We start from the raw sequence: 24,607 nt of genomic DNA, 5'->3' as shown, positions 1-24,607 counted from the left end.
TTCACTTCTGGTTAAAAGCTGACCAGGTTTTATTCTATTAAACTACCACCTTGTCCTCTGCTGAGACTGATACTGCAAATACACTCACTTTGGAACAAAATATTTAATAACAAGCAGAGAGACTGGCCACGAGCATGTTCTTGAATATTATCAATTAAAACTAAGACCTGAAGTAAAAGTGGTAAGTCAGGGTGAAATCCTGAAATATGCTCAGTAGCCTAAGGCACAGCTTGTTCCACAGAGTGACTCAACATCTGATGGAGTCAAGACTCCAAATGAGCATTCCAGTAACCAGTGTGTAAGTGGGCAACTCTAGAAGATTATTAACTTCCGTTGAATTGCCAAGAGCTTTTTCAGCCATAGTTTTAAGGGCTCTGCCAAAGGACATATCTTGGGAACACTTGGATGAACAGCCATAACATCTTTGTTAAGCAGGTTATTTACTCTTCCACTACCTCACATTATTTAAAGCACGAGGAAGAAAAAGAGATCACCTCATTGTGTTCCAAACAAGCGATCATGATTTCTGACAGAATGACCACTCCTGTCCGTCCCACACCTGCGCTGCAGTGCACCAGCACGGGGGGATTGGAGCTCTTTGGGTCCGCGGTGCTGTTCGTGTGGCGCCGCACGGACTGGATCTCTTCCAAGTAAGCTGGTAAGTTCAACAAGATAAGAATAATAAATTCCGGGGGTGAAGCCACATAAGCCATGCCATTATGCTCTACGACCACCAGAAAAGTAGCAATTTAACATAAGACATCCCACAGAAAAATGATGCACTCATAAGTCATATCTAAAGCAAAGCAATACAGAGCAATAAAGATTATCTAACATTTGTAGGGCTTTCTTTGCCTTGTTCTCACCAAAGGCAGCTTGTGGCCATCTTGCTGCTTCTGGAACACACTCAAATGTGTAGCGTGTGATGCAATTGTGCTTTAATCTATATGAGCCTTTAGTAAATTATGTATTTGCTTTTAAACATAAACAGTCACTTTAAAAAACTGGCAGGTGTATTCCCACCAAAAATGTAACTCAGTATCTCTTGTTGGTGTGTAGGCATCTCTTACAGCAGAATGCTTGGCATAATTACCAAAAATTAATTCATGTGTAGCATTTTAGGAGGTATTAAAAAGAAAACAGAAACAGCCCCAAATCAAAGCTACTAAATAGGACTTACAGAGAAATCCCTTTAAATCCTCCGGGCAACCATGCTCTGGCCAGTCAGTGTACTGCAGGTGCCAAACTGTTCTCTCCTGTCCTGTGAGAAGGTGCTTAATCTTCAAACCCGTTGTTGCGTAGCAGCCCGAGTCCGTACGGAATCGTGTGGTGATCTTAAATCTTCCATACGTTACAGTGTTGTGTCTTGAACCAAGACGTGGCCAGTATCTGAAGCTTTTTTCTCGCCCACTTTCCTTAAAAGTAAAACACTTGCTGAGCAAGAAGCCTAAGAATACTAATACAACTAATGCTCCTATAAGAATAAAGTCCTACTACAGTATTATGGCTTCTCACTGAGTAAACCAATCCTAGAATCACAGAATGGTTTGGGTTGGAAGGACATTAAAGATCATCTAGTTCCACCCCACTACCATGGGCAGGGACACCTCCCACCAGACCAGGTTGCTCAAAGCCCCATCCAGCCTGGCCTTGAACCCCTCCAGGGATGGGGCAGCCACAGCTTCTCTGGGCAGAGTGTCTCATCACCCTCAGAGTAAAGAAGAGTTTTCAAAGTTACATCTTTCTGCCAAGGAAAGCAAGACAGAACGGTCACTAGTAATTTATCTTTGGTCATCTTGTTGGAGGAAAGACCCCCTTCCTGTAACAGACCGTAACAAAATCATTGGAGGATTTCTGGGAGAAACCTGACTCAGTTTATACTCACTTCCTCTACTGTCACCATAGCTATGATGGCAATCCCTTGCTCCCAGATCATCTGCCAGAAATCCTGACACGTGTTCTGCAAAGGGCCCTGCGTAGCAATGTAATCCCACTCTATGCCACCAACAGAGATCTGTAAAAAGAAAGGCATCAGATGAGTAGTTACTGAAAACTTCCTTTCCCTGATTCTTAAGCCAGCCTTTTGAAGATGCACAAACTGACAAAAGACAGTAACACTCCAGGAGTTGGAACCCATTGGGAGCATTGTATCTCCCTCCCATTTTTTGGCTGCATCTTGTCACACGAGATGCAGAAGAGACACAATGTTTAAAACTGTATAGGCACATAGCTAAAAAATGTATTTTATATCATAAGCATAACGTAAAAGTGAGTAAATAAAACTGCATTTCTTTTTTATAAATTTAAGATATTCTAGCTGATTCAGGCTTAGAGAAGCTTTCATACCCTGATGCTGTAAATGCTATTATAAGCACTAAAAAAGTCAGAATTAGCTGATGTTTCCTCAAAAAATAGTATCTTACTTGTTTGAGAAGGGTCAGAAGAGTTACTCAACCTTTGTGAATGAGCTGAAGTATAGAAACTATGGTACCATGTCAGTGTACAAACAGATTTATTAGATAAAAGACAGCAACACAACTACGACTACTGCTTGGACAATCTCAACTCTTTTAAGAGAAAGCATGAAGTTGCACTTTAAGTAAGTAAATGCATTGAAAATGAATGAACTGCCTTGAAGGTTCTTGAAGTCAGCCTGAAACTTCTTCACTTTTTTAAAGAGACTTGAAAGAGCTACGGCTGGGGAAAAGGTGTAACTGAAGATTATAAAAGATCAGAGTTTCCCTAGCTCCTGTTCCTCTGCCACTGCAGTTCAAAAATATCATAATCATTGCAAAGCATCCCAGTTTGTTATAAAGCTATTTGCCTTCTTAACTCTGGGACGAATGGGCGAGCCTTCAGTTAGCACCAATCCAGGGAGATGAGACAGAGAGAGAAAGAAGACAGCCAATCAATACAGAAGCAAAATGCAGAAGACCTCTCCAATAATTAAACCCCTCCATTATTTTAGGTAATGAGGAAAAATAGGTTCCCCCTTTCCCCAAAGAAACCTCTGCAGAGGAAGGGAAAGAGAGAGATGGAGAGATTCTCACTCATCTGACCAAAGCAAAATTGGTAACTAAATCCATTTTTAGCTACCGCATGAACTGGAAAAATACTTCTCCAACAGTATTTCTCTCACCTTGATATGAGACGCATTGATGTAACCCGTGTTATTTTCTTTGGTTGGGACTAGCTCTACTCTGGTATCATCATAAGGAAGGACGTCCTGGAAGCGGTTTCTTTCAGCATTCTCAGGAAGCCGAGCTATTGAGCACTCACCATCTCGGAGTCTTTTTTTCTGAATGCGCTCATATTCAGTAAACACCATCCCCTGCTCTAACCGCTGCTCCAGAACTCTACACTGAAGGACAGAAAACAGACAACCACACAACTGGTCACATTCTAAGGCGAGTCTATTTTAATAAAGAATTCATGAAGGAAAAAAAATGTATATATTTTCCTCTCCGACATACTTTTTCAATGCTTTTCCAGCTATTAATGTTTTCACACACATACCAGAATAAATTAGAAGCGACCCTAACCCACAGGAATTTTGTTCAAGTGAAAACTAAGAAGTCTGTTATACCTCATTAGGTCACAAAGACTGTGGATACCACTGGTGAAAGAAAAATTATGTCATAGTTTCTATAAAGACAACCCAGTCGGTCAAAGAAACATTTGACCAAACCAGACAGCTACACTATAGTACAAACCACCTCAAACACCTCAGAACAAGAAATAGTCATTAATCCTCCTGCTCAATATAGCATGTTTGATTATGTCATTTGCAAAGTCTCTTTTAACCTTGTAATAAAAAAATAATAGTAAAGTAAGTCAAATTTGTCATTTGGATGGAGAAAAACTCTGAAAATGTAAAACAAAACACTTGCCTCAGGCAATAAGCTGATAATTTACCACCAATACTCCATTTTCTTAGGCTGAAGATACTAAACTTTGCATACAGTGAAGATACTAAACTTTGTATACAGCAGCTAAGCCTTCTTAGAACATCTCGCTGCAGCTGAGGTATAAACCTAGGATTTTTTCTTCTAGCATAATTCAATCTGGCTTATTTAATAAACTGCACCCTGCCCCACCCTGATTTATTCTTTCAAAACCAAGTTCTTTCTAAATCATAAGACACTTCTGGAATTTCACCATATCTTTGCCAACAATAATTAGAGGAATAGTATGTCAGATTTCAGCCAGAAAATTTCATCTATGTCACATGTCCCCAGCCTCTCACAGCAACTGCTCCACGGTATCAGGTCAGAAAAGCGGCTTGTATCAAATAACCTCCATGCCAAATGTTGCAGAGGAAGGGGTAAAACCTCAATCACATGCAATTTGCACATCAATACATCAACTGTACAAACTCCTTTATTATCTTTAGGCTAAATTCCTTCATAATAACATGAAGCTCAGCAATGAAAGAGGCATTGAATAAACTTTTAAGTCGTCTTCTAAAACAATATCTGCAGTTTAGACTTCCTTTCATGTCTCCCATCTGCTTTGCATTGCCTCTCTGTTTTAGGAATTAATCCCATTTCATGGTATCTATTCTGATGGCTGCAAGTAAGAGGAAATGACCAACACAGGTACTAAATGTACAACTGTATCTCAATAACACAATTGTTGTCCCTTCGCATCTTTAAGGAATGTATACATAGTTCAAAAAGAACATCAACTGTGTTGAAATGAACAGACAAATCTCCCTCCTATGGATCTCACTCCAAGCCTTCAAACTCCAAGACTGAATTTCTACTGTGTGACTTGCAATTACTCTTCTTGGCCTGTTCCTTAAAACTGCAGCTGGGAGAGCAGGACTGTTCCTTTAGGTTCTAATCCCTGCCCAGTGACCGCCAACAAACTGAGCTAGAGGGGGATCTGCAGCTGAAGACACCCAACCATAGTCAGAACCAGATTCTAAAGACTGGTTGCAGGAGGTACAATAACCACCACAGCCCTTGGTGCATCTCATTGCTCCCTGGTCAGATGTGTGATGACAGCACTGTTCTACATTAGCCTTCACAGGCTGGATACTGACTGTATTTCACTTTCCTGTACCTATTTAATGACACACAAGGCAGGCTGAAGTATATTTACTGATGATGTTTACCCTAACACAAGCAGATGGAGTCTTCTATTTCTCAAAATATGATCCTCAAATTCTAGGACCTGACGTCCTCTGAGTGATCTGAGATCTTTTACTGAATTTAAAATTTCAGCAGATCACACATGTTCCATCTATATTTCCAGGGATCCATCTGAGGAAAACACATAAACACAATCTGCATAAGCTGCACTCTGGTGATGCAATTTAACCACAAAATTTATTGTAAAAATTGGATTAATTACTGATAATTACAAAGAAGTTCCATCTCACACTTAGTGTTTTAATTTTCATATGTTTTCAGTGTGGAAAACTGCAAAATTAAGAGAGAAAACAAAGACCTGGCACAAAAATGTATCAGTATCAGTAGACATTAGTTAATTTGTTTCCTTTATGTTCCAAGGGTATACTGTTATCTGAATCACTGTCATCTAAAATCTTAAAGAAAAATCTGAGTTACACCCAATACTTCTAGGAATGTCCTATCCATCAGAAGTCTCATTCTTCATTCTGTTTCTGTTCTTGATATCTGAGTTACTTTGATCCTGAAGTGTTTTAAAGTCAACACAAAGCACGATTCATATGCATTTCATTTTGAAAAGTAAATAGTGTAAATCAAGCATTAAAAAGCTCCAACATACCCGTTCATCATTTGTTGCTCTTGTTGATTCTTCCTTGCCCTCATCTGTCAGAGGCATTCTAGTCAAAGCTAGTCCATTTAGGGCAGCCAGCTTTAGAGGCCCTATTTTTTTTGCATCGTTTTTATTCTTTTTCATACCCTGCAAAAGAAAAGTTCAAACTTGTAAATATTCTTAAATATCTAATGAAGTTATAAAGCAGAAATGAGACAAGTTCAGTTAAGGAAAGGATACTTCTTTGACCCCTTCTGGAAACAGCTTTGACCTTTTTTTTTTTTTTTGATAAGCAGTGCAGTGAGAGATTAGGGTGGTGGGACTACATTCCTCCAAGGACACAACACAAGTCTGTCTTCATTCCAGGCAGGTTAATGAAACTGCATAAGAATGACAAATATTGCTCCCTACAAAGCTCACAACTGAGGGTGAGGTGACAATTCTGGATAATTAACATTCTTGGACAGAACTGAAATCACTTTCCAAGGCCAAAACCACATAAAAATGACTCCTTACTAGACTATTTAGTCTGCAGACACTTTTCTTCCCTCCAAGCAGGCATTAACCATGAGCACATACATTTCAGATACTTGGACAGAGTTAAACGTTTGCCTAAATTTGCAAGAAACTGCACATACAAAATATGAACACAGAACTGCAGACGGATACAAACCCTAAACCAGGCCATGAATCTAAATTATTGAAGTAATCATTCATTATTTGAGAAATATACCAAGGGAAGATTTTTATGAAAGAATAAATTCAATGATTCTTTTAAGAAGTGTAAGACAAAACTTCATCATTCCCACAGTTGCTAAGTTTGGTTGTAAACAAAAATATACCAAAAACCTGAGTGTATATGCTGCTTGAACAATAATAATGCTTTCCAAAGCTAAATAGTAGTAAAGGAGTAGGAAGACAAACCTAAGAGGATGAGACCACATTCGAAAGTGAAGTGAACACAAACACAGCGGTAAGAGTTCATTGAAAAGCAAAATATGCAAACATTGCTGGGGCCGTCTTTCTTACTCAATATGGAATCCAGAAAGGTGATATTCTCAATTATGGAATGGCACTAGTAAATGTTACTGACCTAGAAAGTATTTTACTGAACACTTCCAGTGGAAAAAGTTTTAATACCAATTTCATTTCAAAGGTTGCTTTGAACATTTACAATAGCTATCAGCAGGAAAAGGCAGGGTATGATTTTGGTAGACACATCATTGTCTGAAAATGTGTCTTTTGGAGATCAAAGCACTAAGTGACTAAACATGAACACAAGGAGAAAGGTATCACCTTTTTTCCTATATCCACACAACAAACAGGAGGAAGGAGATTTAGAAAAACATACACAACTATAAACAGAATTGAAGCTGATGAGGGTTCATTTCACTGTGTTCAGCTCCATGTATAGCAACTCCAACAGACAAAAAAATTGTGAGAGCAGTACCAATTTAAATACACAGCTTTTGAGTCATAAGCTGTAACAGTTACTACAGCAGTAGAATATAGATGGTAGTTCCACTGCAGTCCAATTTGTGCAGAAAGCTATTTGACACTAACTCAGGCAGGTAAAGTTAAGAACAATCAAGTCTAAACAGCACAATAATAATAAAAATGGTCTTCCTCCATTAGCAACTGAAATATGCCACAGACTGTAACACTGAGAAAAAGTTTCAAACAAAAGGAGTGGTAAGGACTGCCAGGGAAACTGTACAGTCCCACACAGACCTTGATGTTTCTGTGAGGTGGGAATTACAGGGCAGGTGAAGAAACTTGTAGTTGTTCACTATTTATGGCTTCCTAAGATTGGAGTAGGAGAACGAGATGTGGCAAGCAAGAAGTACCATTTGCAGGATAAAAACAGCTTGAAGAGAAGGCAAAAAGGAAACGATATGAAAAGGGGCAAGGATGGAGGAAAGAAGAGAATGTAAAGAAAGAATTTATTGCATAATGTGTCAGGTCTCCCTCTTAGGTCAGAAGAAGAAAGCAAACCAATCAAAAAAAAAAAACTCTCCCTCTTAGGTCAGAAGAAGAAAGCAAATGAATCAAAAAAAAAATAAACATTCAGCTACATCCAAATTTTCAGTGCGAGGAAGATTAGAAAGCTGGCAGTGGAATGGAAAGAGCTGCTTCTGTTCCAGGTAAGAATTAGTAGGGAGGAATTTGGGATCTAGAATTGACTTTAAATTCACTCACTGTACAGTTGCCAGCCAGGTTAGGTGTGTTGATGGATGAAGGCTGCAGAGCTGGGTTTGTGTGGGAGGACTATACAAACAGAACTTAGACGTGGCAGAGGAGCGGATAAAAGATAGCTAAGCAAAGTTATTTAGGGAAAACCAGAAAAATAAAGGTCAAGCTTAAGGTCTGCTTCTGTTCCAGGTAAGAATTAGTAGGGAGGAATTTGGGATCTAGAATTGACTTTAAATTCACTCACTGTACAGTTGCCAGCCAGGTTAGGTGTGTTGATGGATGAAGGCTGCAGAGCTGGGTTTGTGTGGGAGGACTATACAAACAGAACTTAGACGTGGCAGAGGAGCGGATAAAAGATAGCTAAGCAAAGTTATTTAGGGAAAACCAGAAAAATAAAGGTCAAGTTTAAGGTAGTTTTTAATTCACATGTTTTAAAAGCATGTCAGGTTGATTAAAAAAAAAACCCAACTTCAAATGTAGTTTTTAATTCACATGTTTTAAAAGCATCTCAGGTTGTATAAAAAAAAAAAAACTTCAAACAAATTCCCCCACACAACTCCCACTACAGAAACAAGAGAAATAGTATCTACTTACACCTAACGGAGGAAGGCCTTCCACAATATTCTTCTTCCCAGACAGAAGATCAGACACAGGTCTCTTCTTTACTGAATCTTTCCTTACTCTGTATCTCCCTGATGTTGTAAGATCAGATTCTGACATAGATGGAGTAAGCAGTCCTTCCCCTCTTCTCTGTACCTGGCTTTCTACTAGTAAATGAACAGGGCTCATATCTTTCATTCTCTTTTCTGTCTCTGTAATATGTAATTTAGGCTCAAGAATATGCAAAGGGCCAGCAGGTGAAGCAACAGAGCTATAAGGGTAGTTCAGCACTGAATCATGAGAATAACCACCCATAACGGATGAAAGTTGGGTTTGATCTTCAGGGAGAGGAGAAAGACTTGTACCAGCCTTGTTTTCTTCTTCAAATTCTTCTTCTTCCTCACTACTGTGAATCAGCATAGTGGCATCCGAAAGAGTTTTCTTATGATCACAATTCACACTTTCTTCTTGCTCACTTTCTTTTTGCTTTGTCCTCTCCATCAGCACGTTGGGCTGTGACCCTTCTGAGATAACTCTTGGAAGAGCCACGTCTGCTGCCGAAGCTGACATGGTCCTCTCTTTAATTCTTATCCCTTCGAAGCTGGGAGCCAAGCCTGCTATTTCAATGCTGTTCCTCTTCTGCAGCTGAGCGTGGTGGGCAGAGGTTAGAGGTTCACTGACTTCCTGAAGAGAATGTGCCACAGGCAGGCTGTCTTCTTGAAATGTCTGGACAGAGTGGTGCACTCGCCTCGTGATCAGGTCTGGATTGCTGCTGCTGATGTAGATGTGTCGGGAAAGGTCCGGAGTACTATTGGCAGGTCTCGGGTACGGGTACGGGGGAGGCGGGCGATAGACTTGGGTCTTCATTATATTTGGTGCTGGATAATCCTGAGCCTGGAGCTGCACATTTGTCAGCTCAGGGACGCTGACTGCCCCAACAACCGGGCGCTTTTCAGCAGGATAGGGGTAGGGGGACTGGCTGTGAAAGCTGTAGTTCAGGTTAAACGGGTAATGGTTAGATTGTGGGGAAGCAAAGTGAGCGTGTTCTCGTATTTCAGGCTGGCTGTAAACTAAGGCGTCAGGCCTGCTGTAAGCATAGGAATTGCCAATGTTCAGATTTCTCATAGAATGGCTCTGTCTGTCCGTGTGCACCATCCCCCTGTTGAGCTGCCTCATCACAGTTTCGTAGTCGGGCGTAGGGCGGTAAGAAGGCGGTATCAGCGCGCTGTGTCTGTGCGACGGGATGTAGTCGGTTCTGAGGACGTCGCTTCCAGTAATGCTGGGGTTGGAGGACATGGGGGAGGGCTGCAGGTAATGCTGGGGGTTGTTCAAGGAGTTTGTGCTGTGTGCGCTGTAGACGCTCCCGTTACGGATCCGACCGCTGTAGTCGTGAGGGGCTCTATCCAGGCTAGTCTGGGAGTGGCAGTAGTATCCGTTCTGATTGCTCACAAAGAGGTTATCTGAAAGGAAAGTTTAAGAACAACCTTTATGTCCAATATACCAAATGAAGATACCTCTATTAAGACATTGCTAATCAATATTTGAGACTATCAAAATCCCAGTTATTCATCCTTAGCTATGTATTAAAATGGGAAGGACAAAAAAAACCCCACCCCAGGTTTTTTGTTGTTGACACCCAAGGTATGTACACCAGAATAACCTACTATGTTCATTTAGATGATACAAATTCCTATTGGAAAGCACTGTCTCAGTTTAAGAGTTATTTTCTTCTGTTTGGGGTAGATTTGCTAGGTATCAGTCCAAGTTAAACAAAATCCATATCAATCTTAAACCACACTAATTGAAAGAAAGAACGTCTACACCAGGGTTTGCACTAATTTAATGAGATCAGTCTGAACAGCAAGCAAGAAGAAAAAGCAAACAAAACAAAAAACCTAGAACCACCCCAACAACCACCTAAAAACACTCCTGTCACTCTTCTTCTCTCCCTCCAGATAATAGCTAGATATAGTACCACAAGACCTTAATAAAGAAAAGGAAATCAAATTAACTTAACTTCTCTTCTGAAATTTTGGAGACAGTTGAAACCACCACCATATATTGTTTGCACATTAATATATATCCACTCTGACAGGTGAATAAAATGATCTAACAGTTTATACATCCAATATACATTTAATAATTTAACCATTACTTCATTGGATGTACAATTTGCAAGGCTCCAGAAGAGAGCAACTCAGTCATTTAGATGCCTTTCATTATTTAACTGTTCAGGTTCACCAAAATAATTGTCACACTTATGTTAATGAATTTGCTGATGTTTTCTTTGTAAAATAATTTAATGAACTTACCTTGGGAAGATGCATATGGTTCAGTATAATGACCATTGTAATGCAGCTGAGGTGGTGGAGGCATCATATAAGGCTGAGGCTTGGGCTAAGAAAGCAAGCATCTTATTGTTAGTTAGAAACACATGATTTATTTAAAAAATAAATCTTGAAGATTTTTTTATATATAATGTATAACATTTATATATATATATATAATATATAATGTTCACAAAGCCTTAGTCTTAAACCACTTGTCTAAATTTGGAATGTAAGTTTCTCCTGTGAGGTCATACAAGAAATAATAAAAAAGAAGGAAACAAAACCAAAACCACACATCACCAACCCAAGACTCCATCTTGTCATCTGACATCTAGATGAGTCTCCTAGAGACAGGGCAACCAAATTAAAAGTAGAAGTGTTTAAAATATTTTTCATCGCAATTATTTTAATTTGATGATTCAGATTATTACATAGTGGCTTTTTCTACAAGTCAGAAACAGTTCCTTACATACTAGACTCATCTTTTTCACTGTTCCTTCTATTTCACTGAAGGAAATTGATGTCTGATTCAAAGTCAACTGAAATCCATAAAAATGCAAATATAGACCTATTTGCTCTCCTTACCATAGACATCCTGGACGAAGACCGCCTTCTAACAGGGTTCACTGTAACGGGCTGGGTTTGTCTACAGAAGAAATTTTACAGTGAGAAGTAATTCTTAACAGCACCAAGATCAGTTTCAAACCTTGGAAAGTCCTCCCAATCCAGCTAAAATTCACTCTAAATTTCTTGGAGTTATACAGTCCTCCCCAACAGTCTCAGAAGAAAAGAGCTCTGTACGTAAACCATCATCACAGATAGTATCAGCAGAATCACAAAACCAGGAACAAAATACCTCAGTTATTTCTCTGCCTTCTTTCTATGAGGCATAAAAAGGAGACACCCCTGAAGCACTGCAGCAGGGCAGAAAAAGCAGCAGAATAACCAGGGACTAGCTCCAAATTTGAACCCCATATAAAATCTCATACTGTAAGATGCCTGTTCTACAAGACCAGGCATAAAACCATTTACAGAACGTAACGTTACGGATATTACAGAAAGCATGACTATACTGCATGAGCATTTGTATGTTCTAACATTCAAGCTAATTGTAATAAATTTTCATAATCTGTTGGATATTCTCCAGGATGTAAGGTTTGGAAACCTTAAGCTCCTTTTTCCCCACCCTTCTCTGCATCTTGACAGAGATCAACAGACAGCAGAATAATAGACATGCAGGAACTGATGGATTTCAGAAAGATGATTTTTCAGCTCACCCTTTGGGAAGTGAAGGACGAGAAAGGATTGGAAAGCGTGGAAGGGAAAGAATGAGGGAAGATTTCTGAGAGCCCTCCTCAGGTGGAGAGTCCAGGGAGTCTCTAAAGACAAGGTATGTACAGATAAAGAAAAAAAATCCCTGAACTAAATACAGACATGCATAAGACAATTTTCAACAGCAGGATCAGATGAAAAGGAATCTTAGAGTAGAGGTAATCAGTAAAAGGTTTTTTTGAGGACTTCACTTATCAATAAAACCATGTTGTGGTGAAAGGGTTAAAATAAGTAATCCTAGAGACTGATGTTCAATGCAGAACTATAGATTCAGAACGTTATTTAGATACTAAAGCACAAGTCCCACAAATGCACTACTACCACTACTTCTTAGCCCTCTCAAAAGGCATCCAGGTTTACAAGCTTAGAGGTATAAGGTCTACTTTATTCCAAATTAATCTTACTCTTCTAAAATAAATGACCGTCAAACACACTAGCGAGTAATCTGCAGTGCAAAATATTCCATTATCTTTCCACTGGCCTCAGTAAATGTTGGACCAACCCCTCCATAGCTATCTTCACCTGTCCAAAGTAGAGGAATGAAACATTTGGGAATCATGCTTTTTTATGACAGACTATTCACTGGGTCTAATTCTCTATTCTTTGGCTGAAGTAACTACTCCAGTCCTTGATTTACAAGTTGGAAAACAGCCCATTGAAATTTAATTTGATGAATTGTATTAAATTTACTTTGCAGTGGTGCTACTTGAGCTATACGGATTCCATGGATATCCAAAGGACCACATACCTCTCAGCTGTCAATCCAGCACATTTCAGGAGTGCTTCACATACACTTCCCGCCCTTTTCAAGGCCTCTCGAGTGTCCTTTCAGAGCAGTTCACCCAGACCCAGGCCAAACCCCCAGTGATTGCAGTAGCTCACAAACATTCTAGCAATAGTAGCCCCCAAAGCAACTAAAGTCAGTCACAGCACTGAGATCCAGCAGCAGGGGCCAAACACCAGTACTTGTGGTAAGATATCAGTGTTTCATATTGTCCTCTGTTGTAATACAGAACATGTTTGAGAAACTGGAGACAAGTATTTTCTCAAAAAAGTTTAAGAAAAAAAAACCCCAAGTCATTCATTATTACCATCTAAAAAGGACAGTGAAGACATTACAGAGGTTATGAAAGATTTCACTTCCCACGGAAGCTTCAAGGGCACCAGGAGTTCTGTAAAAGTATTCTACTTACAGGCTGCATTTATTTAGTCTGTAAAATTTGTGTCTTGCCACACACATCCTCCACACGTATTTTGCTGTTTCCATATCTTCCTGCCAAATAACAAAACCAAAATTTGCATATTAGGCCAAATGCGCGTACCCTTCACTCGCTTTCAGACAAGCCGCCAACATTTTTAAGATTAAATTAGCACTGACCAATTTTGCTTGTTAATATAACTTCATTACTGTCACCAGGTTTTCCCTAAAACTGTACTTTGCAGACCTGAACATGCAACTCTAGCCTAACAATTTTATCAGATTTATGAAAGTCTTAATTTCTGCTTTGATTTGCTGATGTCTTAGTGAAAAAAGACAAGTAAAAATCTACTCACAGTTTGGAACTGGATTGTCTCTTCTTTGTTTGCCAGCTCTAATGCAAAAAAGGATTTGTTGTGGGACATGTTGGCAATATCATGCCACCTGCAGACAAAAGGGATAGAACATGACTGGCAAGCTCTGATTTTTAAACCACAAAAAATGCAACTGAAGAACAGAACCACCACCAAGAATATGGATAAAGAGCCAAGGACAAATAAAAAGCTCATCAATCTGAGAAAGTTGCCGATCATCACTTCCATGACCATTAAATAACTGCTGGATGGAAAATATGTATGAGGCTAATCCTTGGAGATGCACAGTAAGTTTATTACTTATCTTCCACTTGAAATTCTTTCAAGGATTATTTTTTTTTAAAAATAATCAAATTTGAACAAATTTAGTTCTCAGTAAATGATACTATTCCAACTGCTTGAAAGCAAACCATATATTCTAGGGGAAAAAAAAATATCTAGATTAATCAAAGACATTAAGGCATTATTAAACATATTTTCTACAACTCCCTTTCATATTGATAGATGAGAAGAAGTTAGACTGCAAGAAATATAATACCACATATTTATTCAACTTATTAAATATAAATGTAGTTTGATCCATTAGCATTATGTTAGTGTAAATAAAGCCTTTATCATTGATTTATTAAAACAACATTCTGCAGTGCACAAACACAGGGAAAAATACAGGACTCTAAAGGTATTTATACAACTTCCATTTTCATAATATAGATGTGGTTAACAGCATCTTCTGTACCTACTCACCATCATGTGCATGAGGTAGAGAAACATTCACGTCCCCATTTGGATGTAGAAAAAAGACCCCTCAAATTTAAAGCCTTGGTTCATAGACATTTACAGATACAATTATGAAATTACTTGAACCGATCTGAAGTGTAACCCAGCCTTTGTAATTGTATCAGTGGGTCATTTGTCTATGTTTTTTTTGCCACCCAAACACCATGATGTATCTACCCCTGGTAGAACTGCCAATAGTTATACAACAAAGAAGTAACAAAGCAGAAAATTAGATCCTGGAATTGGAATATGAATACTTGCTGATGCTCTCCAACGTACATGCTTTTTCTTATGTTTACACAGGCACTGTATTGACAATTCTTTGGGAAATTATGATAAATGTATGGACAAAGCATTATTCCTCTCCCCTATGTGGTTGGAAAGTCAGACAGCAGAGCTGCTGTTGCTTAATTCTGCAAGAAAGCAGAGTAGGGCACTTCTACCACTCTACAAGAACGTGGCATCAGCTCTCCTATCAGTAGCAGAGAGAGAGATTTTTGTGAAGGACAGTTAACAGTACTGAATTTATAAATTCTATTAAAAAAACCCCACAACACTAACAGAAAGAATCACAGTTGCTACTTTCAGCACGAGTTCCAGTAACTGTTGGACCACAGGATTTCAAGATTCTGTTAATATTCAGCCAAAAATTCAATTCTAGATGATTAACGTTCACTAAGATAAAGCCTTTCTTGCTCTAGCAATGCCTACAGATTACTAAGACTCATTAAAAAAAAAAAAAAAAAATCTTCAGATGTATTTTGTTAAATATATTCAAAATTCTGTCCCAAGATGCTGAAGCAATCCCCCTTGAAGTCAGTGGGAACCAGGTCTTTTCACATGAGACTGAATTTTAACTGCTAGGTAATTCGCAGACATGCCTATGTCAACAATTTAACTATGAGAACATTGAATAAAAAACTAACACAATGTATGAATCCAAAATAATTAAACAAATGTTATCATGTGACTGTCCTCTATTTCTTTTATATATAATATATGAAAGGAACTCCTCGATAATTTTACAACTGAAAATTTCTAAGTAAATTGACGTCCCATCTCGGACTTAAGATGCTCTATGTGCAGAGAATTGCTCATTTTTGACTCAGTACATGTTTTGCAATAGAATGTATATTAAATGTTCATCTCTTAGAATTAATCTGGCTTTATGATACTCATCCTGCAGTCAATACACTGAAAAATTCCCACAACCTTCAGTATTCACTGTAGCGTGACAACTACAAGACTATAGTTCTGGTTTATCAAACTACTAAATACAAATCAAATCTAAGAGTCATTCATGTCAGTGAGGAACACACGTAAAGTGCACAAAGATATTTTAAGAAATAACAATACTGACCTAAATACGACAGGAGGACGACCATTTTTGTGTTTCACAAAGATACCATCAAGACATGCTCCAATGAATATGTCACTTCCTTGGCTGTCCTGTAAGAATTATGCAAATACAGAAATTAGTCTTGGAGAGCAAAGTTACATGAGAAGCAACTACTTTTACAATTCTGTGGGAGAAAAGGGGTGGGTTTTGGTTTTTATTTATTTTGGCAGGAAGTAGCCCTTTTTACATCAGGAAAGAAAGCAACTGAAGCCTGTTTACCTTTGCAGGATAGGTCTCTTCACCATAGCCCTCCATTCTCTCTACTTCTTGCATATACAACATTTCCGCATCAGGAGGAGTAAGGCCTCTACAAATGAAAACAACCATCAGCTAGTACTGCCAATAAGAAAAAAAATCACCTTTTTTTAACTCTGCCTGACACTGTCAAAGCTTAAAAAGCATCCCCAAGACATCCAGGGATCCAAATCATGCTGGTTTCATCTCTACCAATAGCTGATATATTTGTCTCAGCCTTTACACTTTGATTCTAGTAACTTCTTTCTCTCAGGCATCTCTAGGAGTAAATGGCAACAAAGACCAGATAAAATTATTATCTCTGTTCATGGCAGACAATTATCACATTCTTCTTCAAATCCATCATTGTCACCATATTTTCTCACTTTATCAGAACCATTACTCTGGCACACGTGTTCAAGACCTGAGCTCCTATCACAGTAGACATGTTTAGGATGCTCCGCATTTCAGGGAAGAGAGTGTCATTTTCTAAATGCTGACCAAGTTTTAACTGTAGTGGTTTGACCAATAAGAAAAGACAAGATCTATAGGTATCTATAGGTAAAGGTATTTTTATTTTTTTTTTTAGTTAGACCGACTGGCAAAGACAGCTTTCTCACAGACCTGCAGTAGTTTCACAGGGATTAAAAGCTTGTATTTCCCCACCTACCTCAGCTGATCTCATAAAAGACATCACCTCTACCTGTAAAATCCTGTCATGCTCCTTCCTTTGTCTCTCAATACTTTTTCAAACATCAATCTGTTTCTTTACTTTTTCCTAATGTCACACAGATTTAAGTTTTTTTTGCTGAACCTTAACCATGTGATATTGTTACAAAAGCATTTCAAAGGCAAATGGATTTCAAGTTTTCAAACTGTTGTTTTAAAGCAATACAGGCCAATATAATCAGTATTACACACAGAGGCACAAACTTTTTTCACTGATGAACTGACAACGTCACTTTTCTTTGCCTTGGACGAAGCGTCTTAGCTACCTTTACTTAAGATCAAATTCTTGCAATTTCAATGCAAATGTACCAGTGAAAACCTGATTTAAATGGGAGGTGAAATTAGTCCAACTGTCTTCTGAGATTCCCAGCTTCCTGAGCTACTGAAGCAATCACATTAAGCAATAAAGAGTTTTAGAAATGTTACCTGTATTTCTGATGTAGCAAGGCAACTTTCTGTGTCGCTTCTTCCAATATTTTTTCTTCTTGTAGCCAACCCTTAAGTTAAGATAGCATTTACAGAATGAAATACAAAAAATTCTACAAAATTAAATGATTATAGTTTCTTTACACAGGCGAATTGACCCTCCACTCTAGTCTTGGAGCTTAGATACTGTAATATATACACAAACAGTTTTGAAGTGGTTTTACTCACTTTCCCATCTCCACCCCAACCTTCTTTCCAGTGTAATATACAATAAAATTGAAAAGATCTTGGAAGATCTTTGCTCCTGTGTAACATAAGGTATTATATCTCACTCCAGTCTCAAAGAAAACCTTTAATGAATTGGACAATCTAGGGAGCAGTAAGCGAGAGAAATCATGGAGTCTTTAATAATAATTTGCATTTGCAAATCTAAAGAAAGAGTTAAATATAATTTTATCAACTTAAGAATTTAAATTTATTAATTTAAAGTAAGTACTTACCACTGGAAACAAAGCAAATCGTTGTAGAAACTCCTGAGATTCATACTGATCATAGTCTCCAAAATCAGCTAAAAAATAAAAAATTTCTTGGATTCAAACATTTGTAACAAAATGATTCAATACCCAATTAATTGCAGCAGGATCTCCAAGTAGCAAATCTCCATCCTATTGAACTACAATCTGAAAGTAAAACGACGGAACAAACTAACCAGTAATGCTTATGAAGAGGAAAAGTAAAAACTCTTCCCATCTTTATATCTTGTTCAGAAAAGTTGGTAACACTCCTTGGGAATGGAAAGAAGTAGTGATAAAAAGAAGTGTTGCTCCAAGTTCCTTAGTTCCTTGGGGTTTTATTTGTTTGACTTTTTCAAGTGCAGAATGGTTGAGGTTGGAAGGGGCCTCTGGAGATCTAGCCCTAATCTGGGTCATCTACAACAGATTGTCCCAGAGCCTTCTATGATCAAGTTTTAAAGACAAAGGATGGAGACTTTACAACTTCTCTGGGCAACCTGTTCCAGTGTCTTACCACTCTCTCAACAGAAAACTTTGATTATGCTTAAATGAAATTTCCTGTATTTCAGTTTGTGCCCATGGCCTGAGAAGAATCTGGCTCCATCTTCTCTAGTCCCTCGTGCCACTGAATTCCTTGCAGTACAGCTCCAGCAGCACAATCACTGCACAGAGCAGCTGGAGCACCCTTCCACTCTCAGGCCTTCTACAGCTCCTTACACCCAGACATGCAAAAAAAGTGGGACCTAGAAGCCTTTCCAGACTCAGAGGCAGGCTCAGAAGAGACTTAGTAACAGTTTTGATTTTAATAAAAGTTTGATTTTACATCATGCCAAAGGGCATCCCCAGGAATTTCCCTATTTTTCTATTTCCAGGAAAAAAACAGCCAACATTTCAATGAAGAGAAATTACCCTGGCTAAATTGGAAAAGATGGTACCAGTCTCACAGGAGAAACTGTGGAACAGCAGTCTGTATGCGATGGCTCCCAAAAATATAAACCCAATCCCCAAGTATACAGATCTTATTTACATTACCACGGACTCTCACCCATAATAGTACAGAGACACTCAGGAACCAACTTTGTATTAAGCCTTAACAATTAATATGCAAGTTATTTATGATGAAAGGGGAGAACTTGTGACAAGCTACACCAACACAGCACTTCAGATAAAGCAGTGTTTAGAGTTAGGCTATTGTAATTATTTCAAATACAGATCATTCTTGAAACCAGTTCACTCGAAAGAGCAAACAACTGCTTCTGTTCGTTCACCAGCTAAAATTAACTACCCTACCTGGTATAAGCTGCTTCAGTCATTGGAGCACATTAATTTAGAACCTGTGTTTTTTCCAAATTGTTTTTTGACTGTGTTATCAACACATACAGTTTCTTTCTTATACAAGACCGAAAAAGGAATGTGAAAGCTAAAAAGGATAAATATATTCCATCTGTAAAGAGGATTATATGGCAAGATTTCTATAAACAACTCACTGAGCAAAGAGATACTTACACTGCCCAAAGATATGAAAATAACAAAGCAAGATTTTGTCAGTTGAAGACCATTAAATCCTGGCTTGGATTAAACAGATTCACTGTTACATAAACAAGGCACTAATATAATTCATTCTACTGCGCTGCTAACTGCATTTTCAAAAAACATAATCATCGTCTTTAATGTGATACTACCAACACATGTAATTAAAAAAGACAAAAAAACTTAAGCCGATGATTTTAAGTCCCTTTCAATTTTGGCAGATTTACAATTCCTGTTAGATACACCAGAGTGGCATTCACCATGAAGCAATACACAAACACATTAAACAAAGCTGTTGCCATTAAAAACTTTTATTTTGAGAGATTTAAGATCAAACAAGCATGTTAGCAGGGAACACCAGACGTGATCAGTACAGACAGACTTAGGACTGGTGGTTCTCTGGTGCACACTCTATTCCATCTGACCTCAGTTAGGGAAAATAAAGCAGCCATTTTCATGTAGATATCACAGAAATGGGGCTTCAGGAGCGATTTGAACATAGGAATTGTTAACAGTCTTGCATATGAACTTGAAATAATCTTAGGTGTTGGGATACTTGAGAAAAAATACGGAGATACAAGTACTACAGTCCATTCAAATTTGCTTATTTATTTAAACGTCTCTTTCTTTTGTTACCATGTCAGACCAAAGAGTCTTGATTCACAGAAAAAGATGAAAGATTTCTTGATGTAAGCAGAGAACTACAGCCCCCAAAGGAACGCCAATGTCTAAACCCAGCTCCTGAAAACCTGTGTTAAATACCCAGATCCACCTCTGAGGACTGCATAGAAATAGCAGCAAATTCAGGGCCGCTGATCCCACTGTTCCCCCTCCTCAGTCCATATGACAAAGTTCTCAGGAGCAAGCCTTTCATAACTTACTGAATTCGGTCTTTGAGTGATAAATACAAAACATGCAATAGGAAATACATCACCAAAGTTTCTAATGCAACATTAGCTAATTGGCACAATGGCTTTACTTACCCTGAACAGCTAAACCAGCCAGATGTATTGCTTGTTCCAGTGTGCAAGGAATGCTGCCCTCCAAGATATCTTTCTTTAATTGCAAATAATACTGATACCTACATAGGAAAAAAAGAAAAAGATAACATGGGCTTCTTGATTTAAAGAGAGTGCAGATGAATATACCTGCATTTCCTGTTCCTCCCTGAATTCCCCACTTTGTTTGGAGGGGAGTCTCCCTCATCATTCGGACTCACTATTTCATGGTCTTTGTTTTCTCCTCCCTTCCCTTTCACATATCATTGCAGAATCAAATACTGCTACCTCTTAAAGAATCTCAACAATTTCTATCTACTACCATACCTTCAATTTTTTTTTTAATTTTTACCTCTTCCTTCCTTAATATCTTATTATCTCCTCTTTACAGCCTTCAGTACGCTTCTGCAGTATTGCTGCATTCTCTTCCAATAGGTCTATCATTCCACAGCCCTTCAATCACAATAGTGACTTCCATGTCTGCATTACAATTTCTGAGTAAATTTTGTTCTCACTTTAAAGGCATGTTGTTTTTTTTTCCTTTAATCTGACCTTTTCCTGAGTTGTATCTTGTACTGGCAACCATTTGTCCACAGTCTGAATTACTATTTTCTTGAATTCTGCTGCCCTTTGTAGCCATCCATGGAACACCCTATCTTGAGCACAAAACACCACAAAACTCAAAAATGCCATTACAGCTACATAAATGTTTCCAAGAAGGGCATTTTTCTTCTATAAGTCTACTTTTAAAGGCTTCTTAACTTCCTCATATTATATGTTAACTCTTGTGAAGTAAGGTTTTAATACTGAGAACGTGGAATCGTGTGCTGCAATTCATTCAGTAATTAGAAAGGTCAAATAAATTCCACACAAATTTTCATCAAGCTAAAAGACAGCTCTCTTCCCTCACTACTTTAACAGCCTGTTAAACACAGTGACATTTTATAACTATTTTTTAGACTTTTCTGGAATCTACTACAAAAAAAGCAGTATAGCATACAACAGTAGATAACAACCTCATACAACACTTAAAAAAAACAGCTGGGACTAAGCCCAAACAATAATTAAATCAGAACAACTCCACACATTAAGACACTAGAAGCCAATGTATAGGCCCATAGGAATAACTGGCCAATATATATGCTCAATTTTACTTTTCCCCTGCAGCCAGCACCACTTAGGTGATCTTCCCCAGATTCACAGTGGAAATGGACATATGATATGAAAACTCCCATCTATTTTCACTACTCAGTGATACACAAAAAAACCACAAGCCACAGCTTAGTCTGTAGTTTGCCAAGGTATTGTACTGTACGTACAGAAAGTACTGAAAGCAAAATAAAGGAAAGTGTGGCTCAAAATCTGCATGTGCTTTGTGCAGGACGGATGTCCCCAAAAGCAGCATATGGATCTTCAATACAAAAAAAAGGGAGACAAACATGAAGGAACTAAAATTAAAAGTCTGACCATGTAAGTATGCTTATTACCGAAAACAGGCTTGAATCGATTCCTAAGATCACCAAAAAGGTAGCTGTTTGCTTAGTTTATCACTTATTTTAAATATTCAAAAAGGGAAACAAATACACAGTTTGAACATAATTTCTGCCTGAAGTAGTAATTTCCTTTCCTATAGAGGTAGGGGAGCGGAAAGCAGACAATTTTTAAGTAAAGCACACATTTCAGAATGCTGAAAGCAAAGTTATACAGACATATAAGAAGCCTACCTGGTAATCTCCTGCTGAAGCTGAGAAACAGTAGGCACATAAAACACTACTCCAAAATACACGGTTGGCTCCAAGGCATATTTGTCCAGCTGCTTTTTCAGAGGCTTGTCCAAATCTACCCATCTGCGCTGATTCTGCTTATTATAATACCACAGACTGAAATACGTTATCTGAAAAAGAGGCATTTCCAGAATGAAAAAAAGTTAATATTGCTTAAATATTCAAAAGGGAAACAAACACACAGTTTGAACATAATTTCTGCCTGAAGTAGTAATTTCCATTTCTATAGAGGTAGGGGAGCAGAAAGCAGACAATTTTTAAGTAAAGCACACATTTCAGAATGCTGAAAGCAAAGTTATACAGACATATAAGAAGCCTACCTGGTAATCTCCTGCTGAAGCTGAGAAACAGTAGGCACATAAAACACTACTCCAAAATACACGGTTGGCTCCAAGGCATATTTGTCCAGCTGCTTTTTCAGAGGCTTGTCCAAATCTACCCATCTGCGCTGATTCTGCTTATTATAATACCACAGACTGAAATACGTTATCTGAAAAAGAGGCATTTCCAGGATGAAAAAAAGTTAATATTGCAGTATTAGATAAAATATTTTGTATGAAAACCTTGCTACTTAGAAATAAAGGTTTTTAAACACTGACTAAGGCTATGAGTTATTGAAAACTCCGAGAACTGGGTAGACAATATCAAAAGCAGACATTACTTTCAGATGAGCAATCCACATACATAAGGTCCCCCACCTAAAGCATTAGCAAACCTACCCTTTATTTGCAAATGGTCCCCGACGCTGTTGTGGCAACTCACATTTGTCAGTAGTAAGCATTTATGTGCGACAGGAAAACTAAAGGAACTGAGGAAAGCAAATAGCAAATGAGATTGGACAGCAGGAGAGCAAAGTATTGCTTCTCTGGAGAAGCAGCAGTCCGTGGGATGCTGAAGGATGGAAAGAGCACAGGACAGCTGGACAGTCAAAGATAAGCTCATTAAAGCACATCTATGGCTTGTCCCACCAACAAGAAAATGCCCAGGTACCGCAGTGAGGTACCCTGCCTGGGCAGGCTACTCTTGACCAAGCCAAAACACAAATACAATAGGCACTGGAACAGACTGCCCCGAGAGGCTGAGGATGTCCATCTCTGGAATGTCAAAGTCCCACTGAACAACATCTTGAGCAACACAATATAACCTCATTGAAATTTCAGTTTCTCCACTATGTTTAAACTGATTAAAATCTGCTCCTGAAGTATGTGTTTCATTCAGTTCTGGACCATCAAACAGATGTGGAACGGAAAATACTCATGTCGTTATCATAGCAAAACTAGAAATCACAAGTTTTTCAGTTGAGGGAGGGAGATAAGGGAATGCTACAAATTAATAATTAAGACTGTAGGAATTCACATGGAAATTCTCCAAGTCCCTGCTACATACACATTACTATATGTAGAAATGGTAGAAATACCAACACCTCTAATCCAACACTTTTCTTCATTTATTTTCAGATGTTTTTAACTTATACAAAATTAAGCTATTAAGGATGAAGTCTTATAAAACAACAGATTTTTATTCATCATCATGGTGTTTTTTTACATCGGTAATTTCTGTTAATTAGACTTGGAAAAGTTGTTTTGTATTTACTTTTGTTTTCTAAGAAGCTGTAGCATTTGATGGTTTGGAGCACAGATTTGAAATGCACCAAGGAGAAACAGCCGATAGTAGAGAGAGGCCACTTCAGTATTTCCCTGTGAAAACTCGCCTATATACACATCTGAGAATTCATATACCTACAGCTTCTTAGATTATACTCTAAACAGGATGAAGAGTCAAACCCCTTGGAATTCTAGCTGTCCCTTGGGGCTCCAACAGGCTGAGCATGGGTGTATCAATCACAGCATGGGCAGGTACGCTACATACCAAACTTCAAGGACAGCAGTGAAGCCAATGTTCCGTATCAGAACAGATCATTAAGTAATTTGGGACACAAAAGTCAAGGTGTAGCATTAAATTAATAAAACCATCCATTCCATAAAAGCATTTTTCAGAGGAATTAGAGCCAATTCCAAGGCATAATGTTCCTTTGCTGTTGCATACTGGCAAAGTATACTTCTTGTCCCCTCTCTAAATTAGCATCAATACAGTTTTAAGTGATTGATGGTGAGCTTTGGTGGGGTTTTTTTTCCCAATGTTTTCAAAAAATTGCCTAATTAAAATTACTGTTATCATGTAATTGCAAAATCAGTATTCGGAAGACAAAAAAAAGTGTTGGGATGAAGTCTGACCATGTAACCTTAATTAAGATCCCTTCTGCAAACTCTAACACAACTCTGGTGTTATTTGATAGAAGGCAGGCTGTGACAGAAAAATTAAGTTTAATTAGAACCATTTATAGAAGAAAAAAAACAGTTTTTGCAGTATAGTGGAAGATACCTGGAGAAAAGGCAGAATGCTGATAAAATAGTTGCTAGAATGAAATTGTAGAATGCTACAAAAT

General features: G+C 38.2%; 1 protein-coding gene across 6 annotated transcripts in view; it reads right to left on the bottom strand.

Moving 5' to 3' along the window:
- The window catches only part of PTPN21 (protein tyrosine phosphatase, non-receptor type 21), a 48,068-nt gene that overhangs the window by 6,615 nt on the left and 16,846 nt on the right, over nt 1-24,607 (bottom strand). For 5 of the 6 annotated variants that reach the window (XR_001412598.1, XR_001412596.1, XR_001412595.1 and 2 more), the window contains 17 exons: nt 22,482-22,651; nt 20,363-20,460; nt 17,838-17,905; nt 17,338-17,408; nt 16,168-16,255; nt 15,910-15,998; nt 13,755-13,842; nt 13,394-13,473; nt 12,146-12,247; nt 11,454-11,514; nt 10,851-10,935; nt 8,533-9,998; nt 5,755-5,892; nt 3,140-3,361; nt 1,886-2,014; nt 1,181-1,415; nt 495-655 (listed from right to left, as the gene is read on the bottom strand). Coding sequence is in view for 2 of the 6 variants with exons in the window: in XM_014947032.1 (XP_014802518.1) it covers nt 495-655; nt 1,181-1,415; nt 1,886-2,014; nt 3,140-3,361; nt 5,755-5,892; nt 8,533-9,998; nt 10,851-10,935; nt 11,454-11,514; nt 12,146-12,247; nt 13,394-13,473; nt 13,755-13,842; nt 15,910-15,998; nt 16,168-16,255; nt 17,338-17,408; nt 17,838-17,905; nt 20,363-20,460; nt 22,482-22,651 (3,351 nt within the window). In the remaining 4 variants the exon portion in view is untranslated. The remainder of the gene's footprint in view (nt 1-494; nt 656-1,180; nt 1,416-1,885; nt 2,015-3,139; nt 3,362-5,754; nt 5,893-8,532; nt 9,999-10,850; nt 10,936-11,453; nt 11,515-12,145; nt 12,248-13,393; nt 13,474-13,754; nt 13,843-15,909; nt 15,999-16,167; nt 16,256-17,337; nt 17,409-17,837; nt 17,906-20,362; nt 20,461-22,481; nt 22,652-24,607) is intronic. The other variant, XM_014947033.1, reaches the window with a different exon arrangement.

The sequence above is a fragment of the Calidris pugnax genome, unplaced genomic scaffold, assembly GCF_001431845.1.
Source record: "Calidris pugnax isolate Ruff unplaced genomic scaffold, ASM143184v1 scaffold127, whole genome shotgun sequence".
Lineage (NCBI taxonomy): Eukaryota > Metazoa > Chordata > Aves > Charadriiformes > Scolopacidae > Calidris > Calidris pugnax.
The sequence above is the reverse complement of the archived record's forward strand: the minus strand, read 5'-3'. Positions and strand labels throughout refer to the sequence as shown.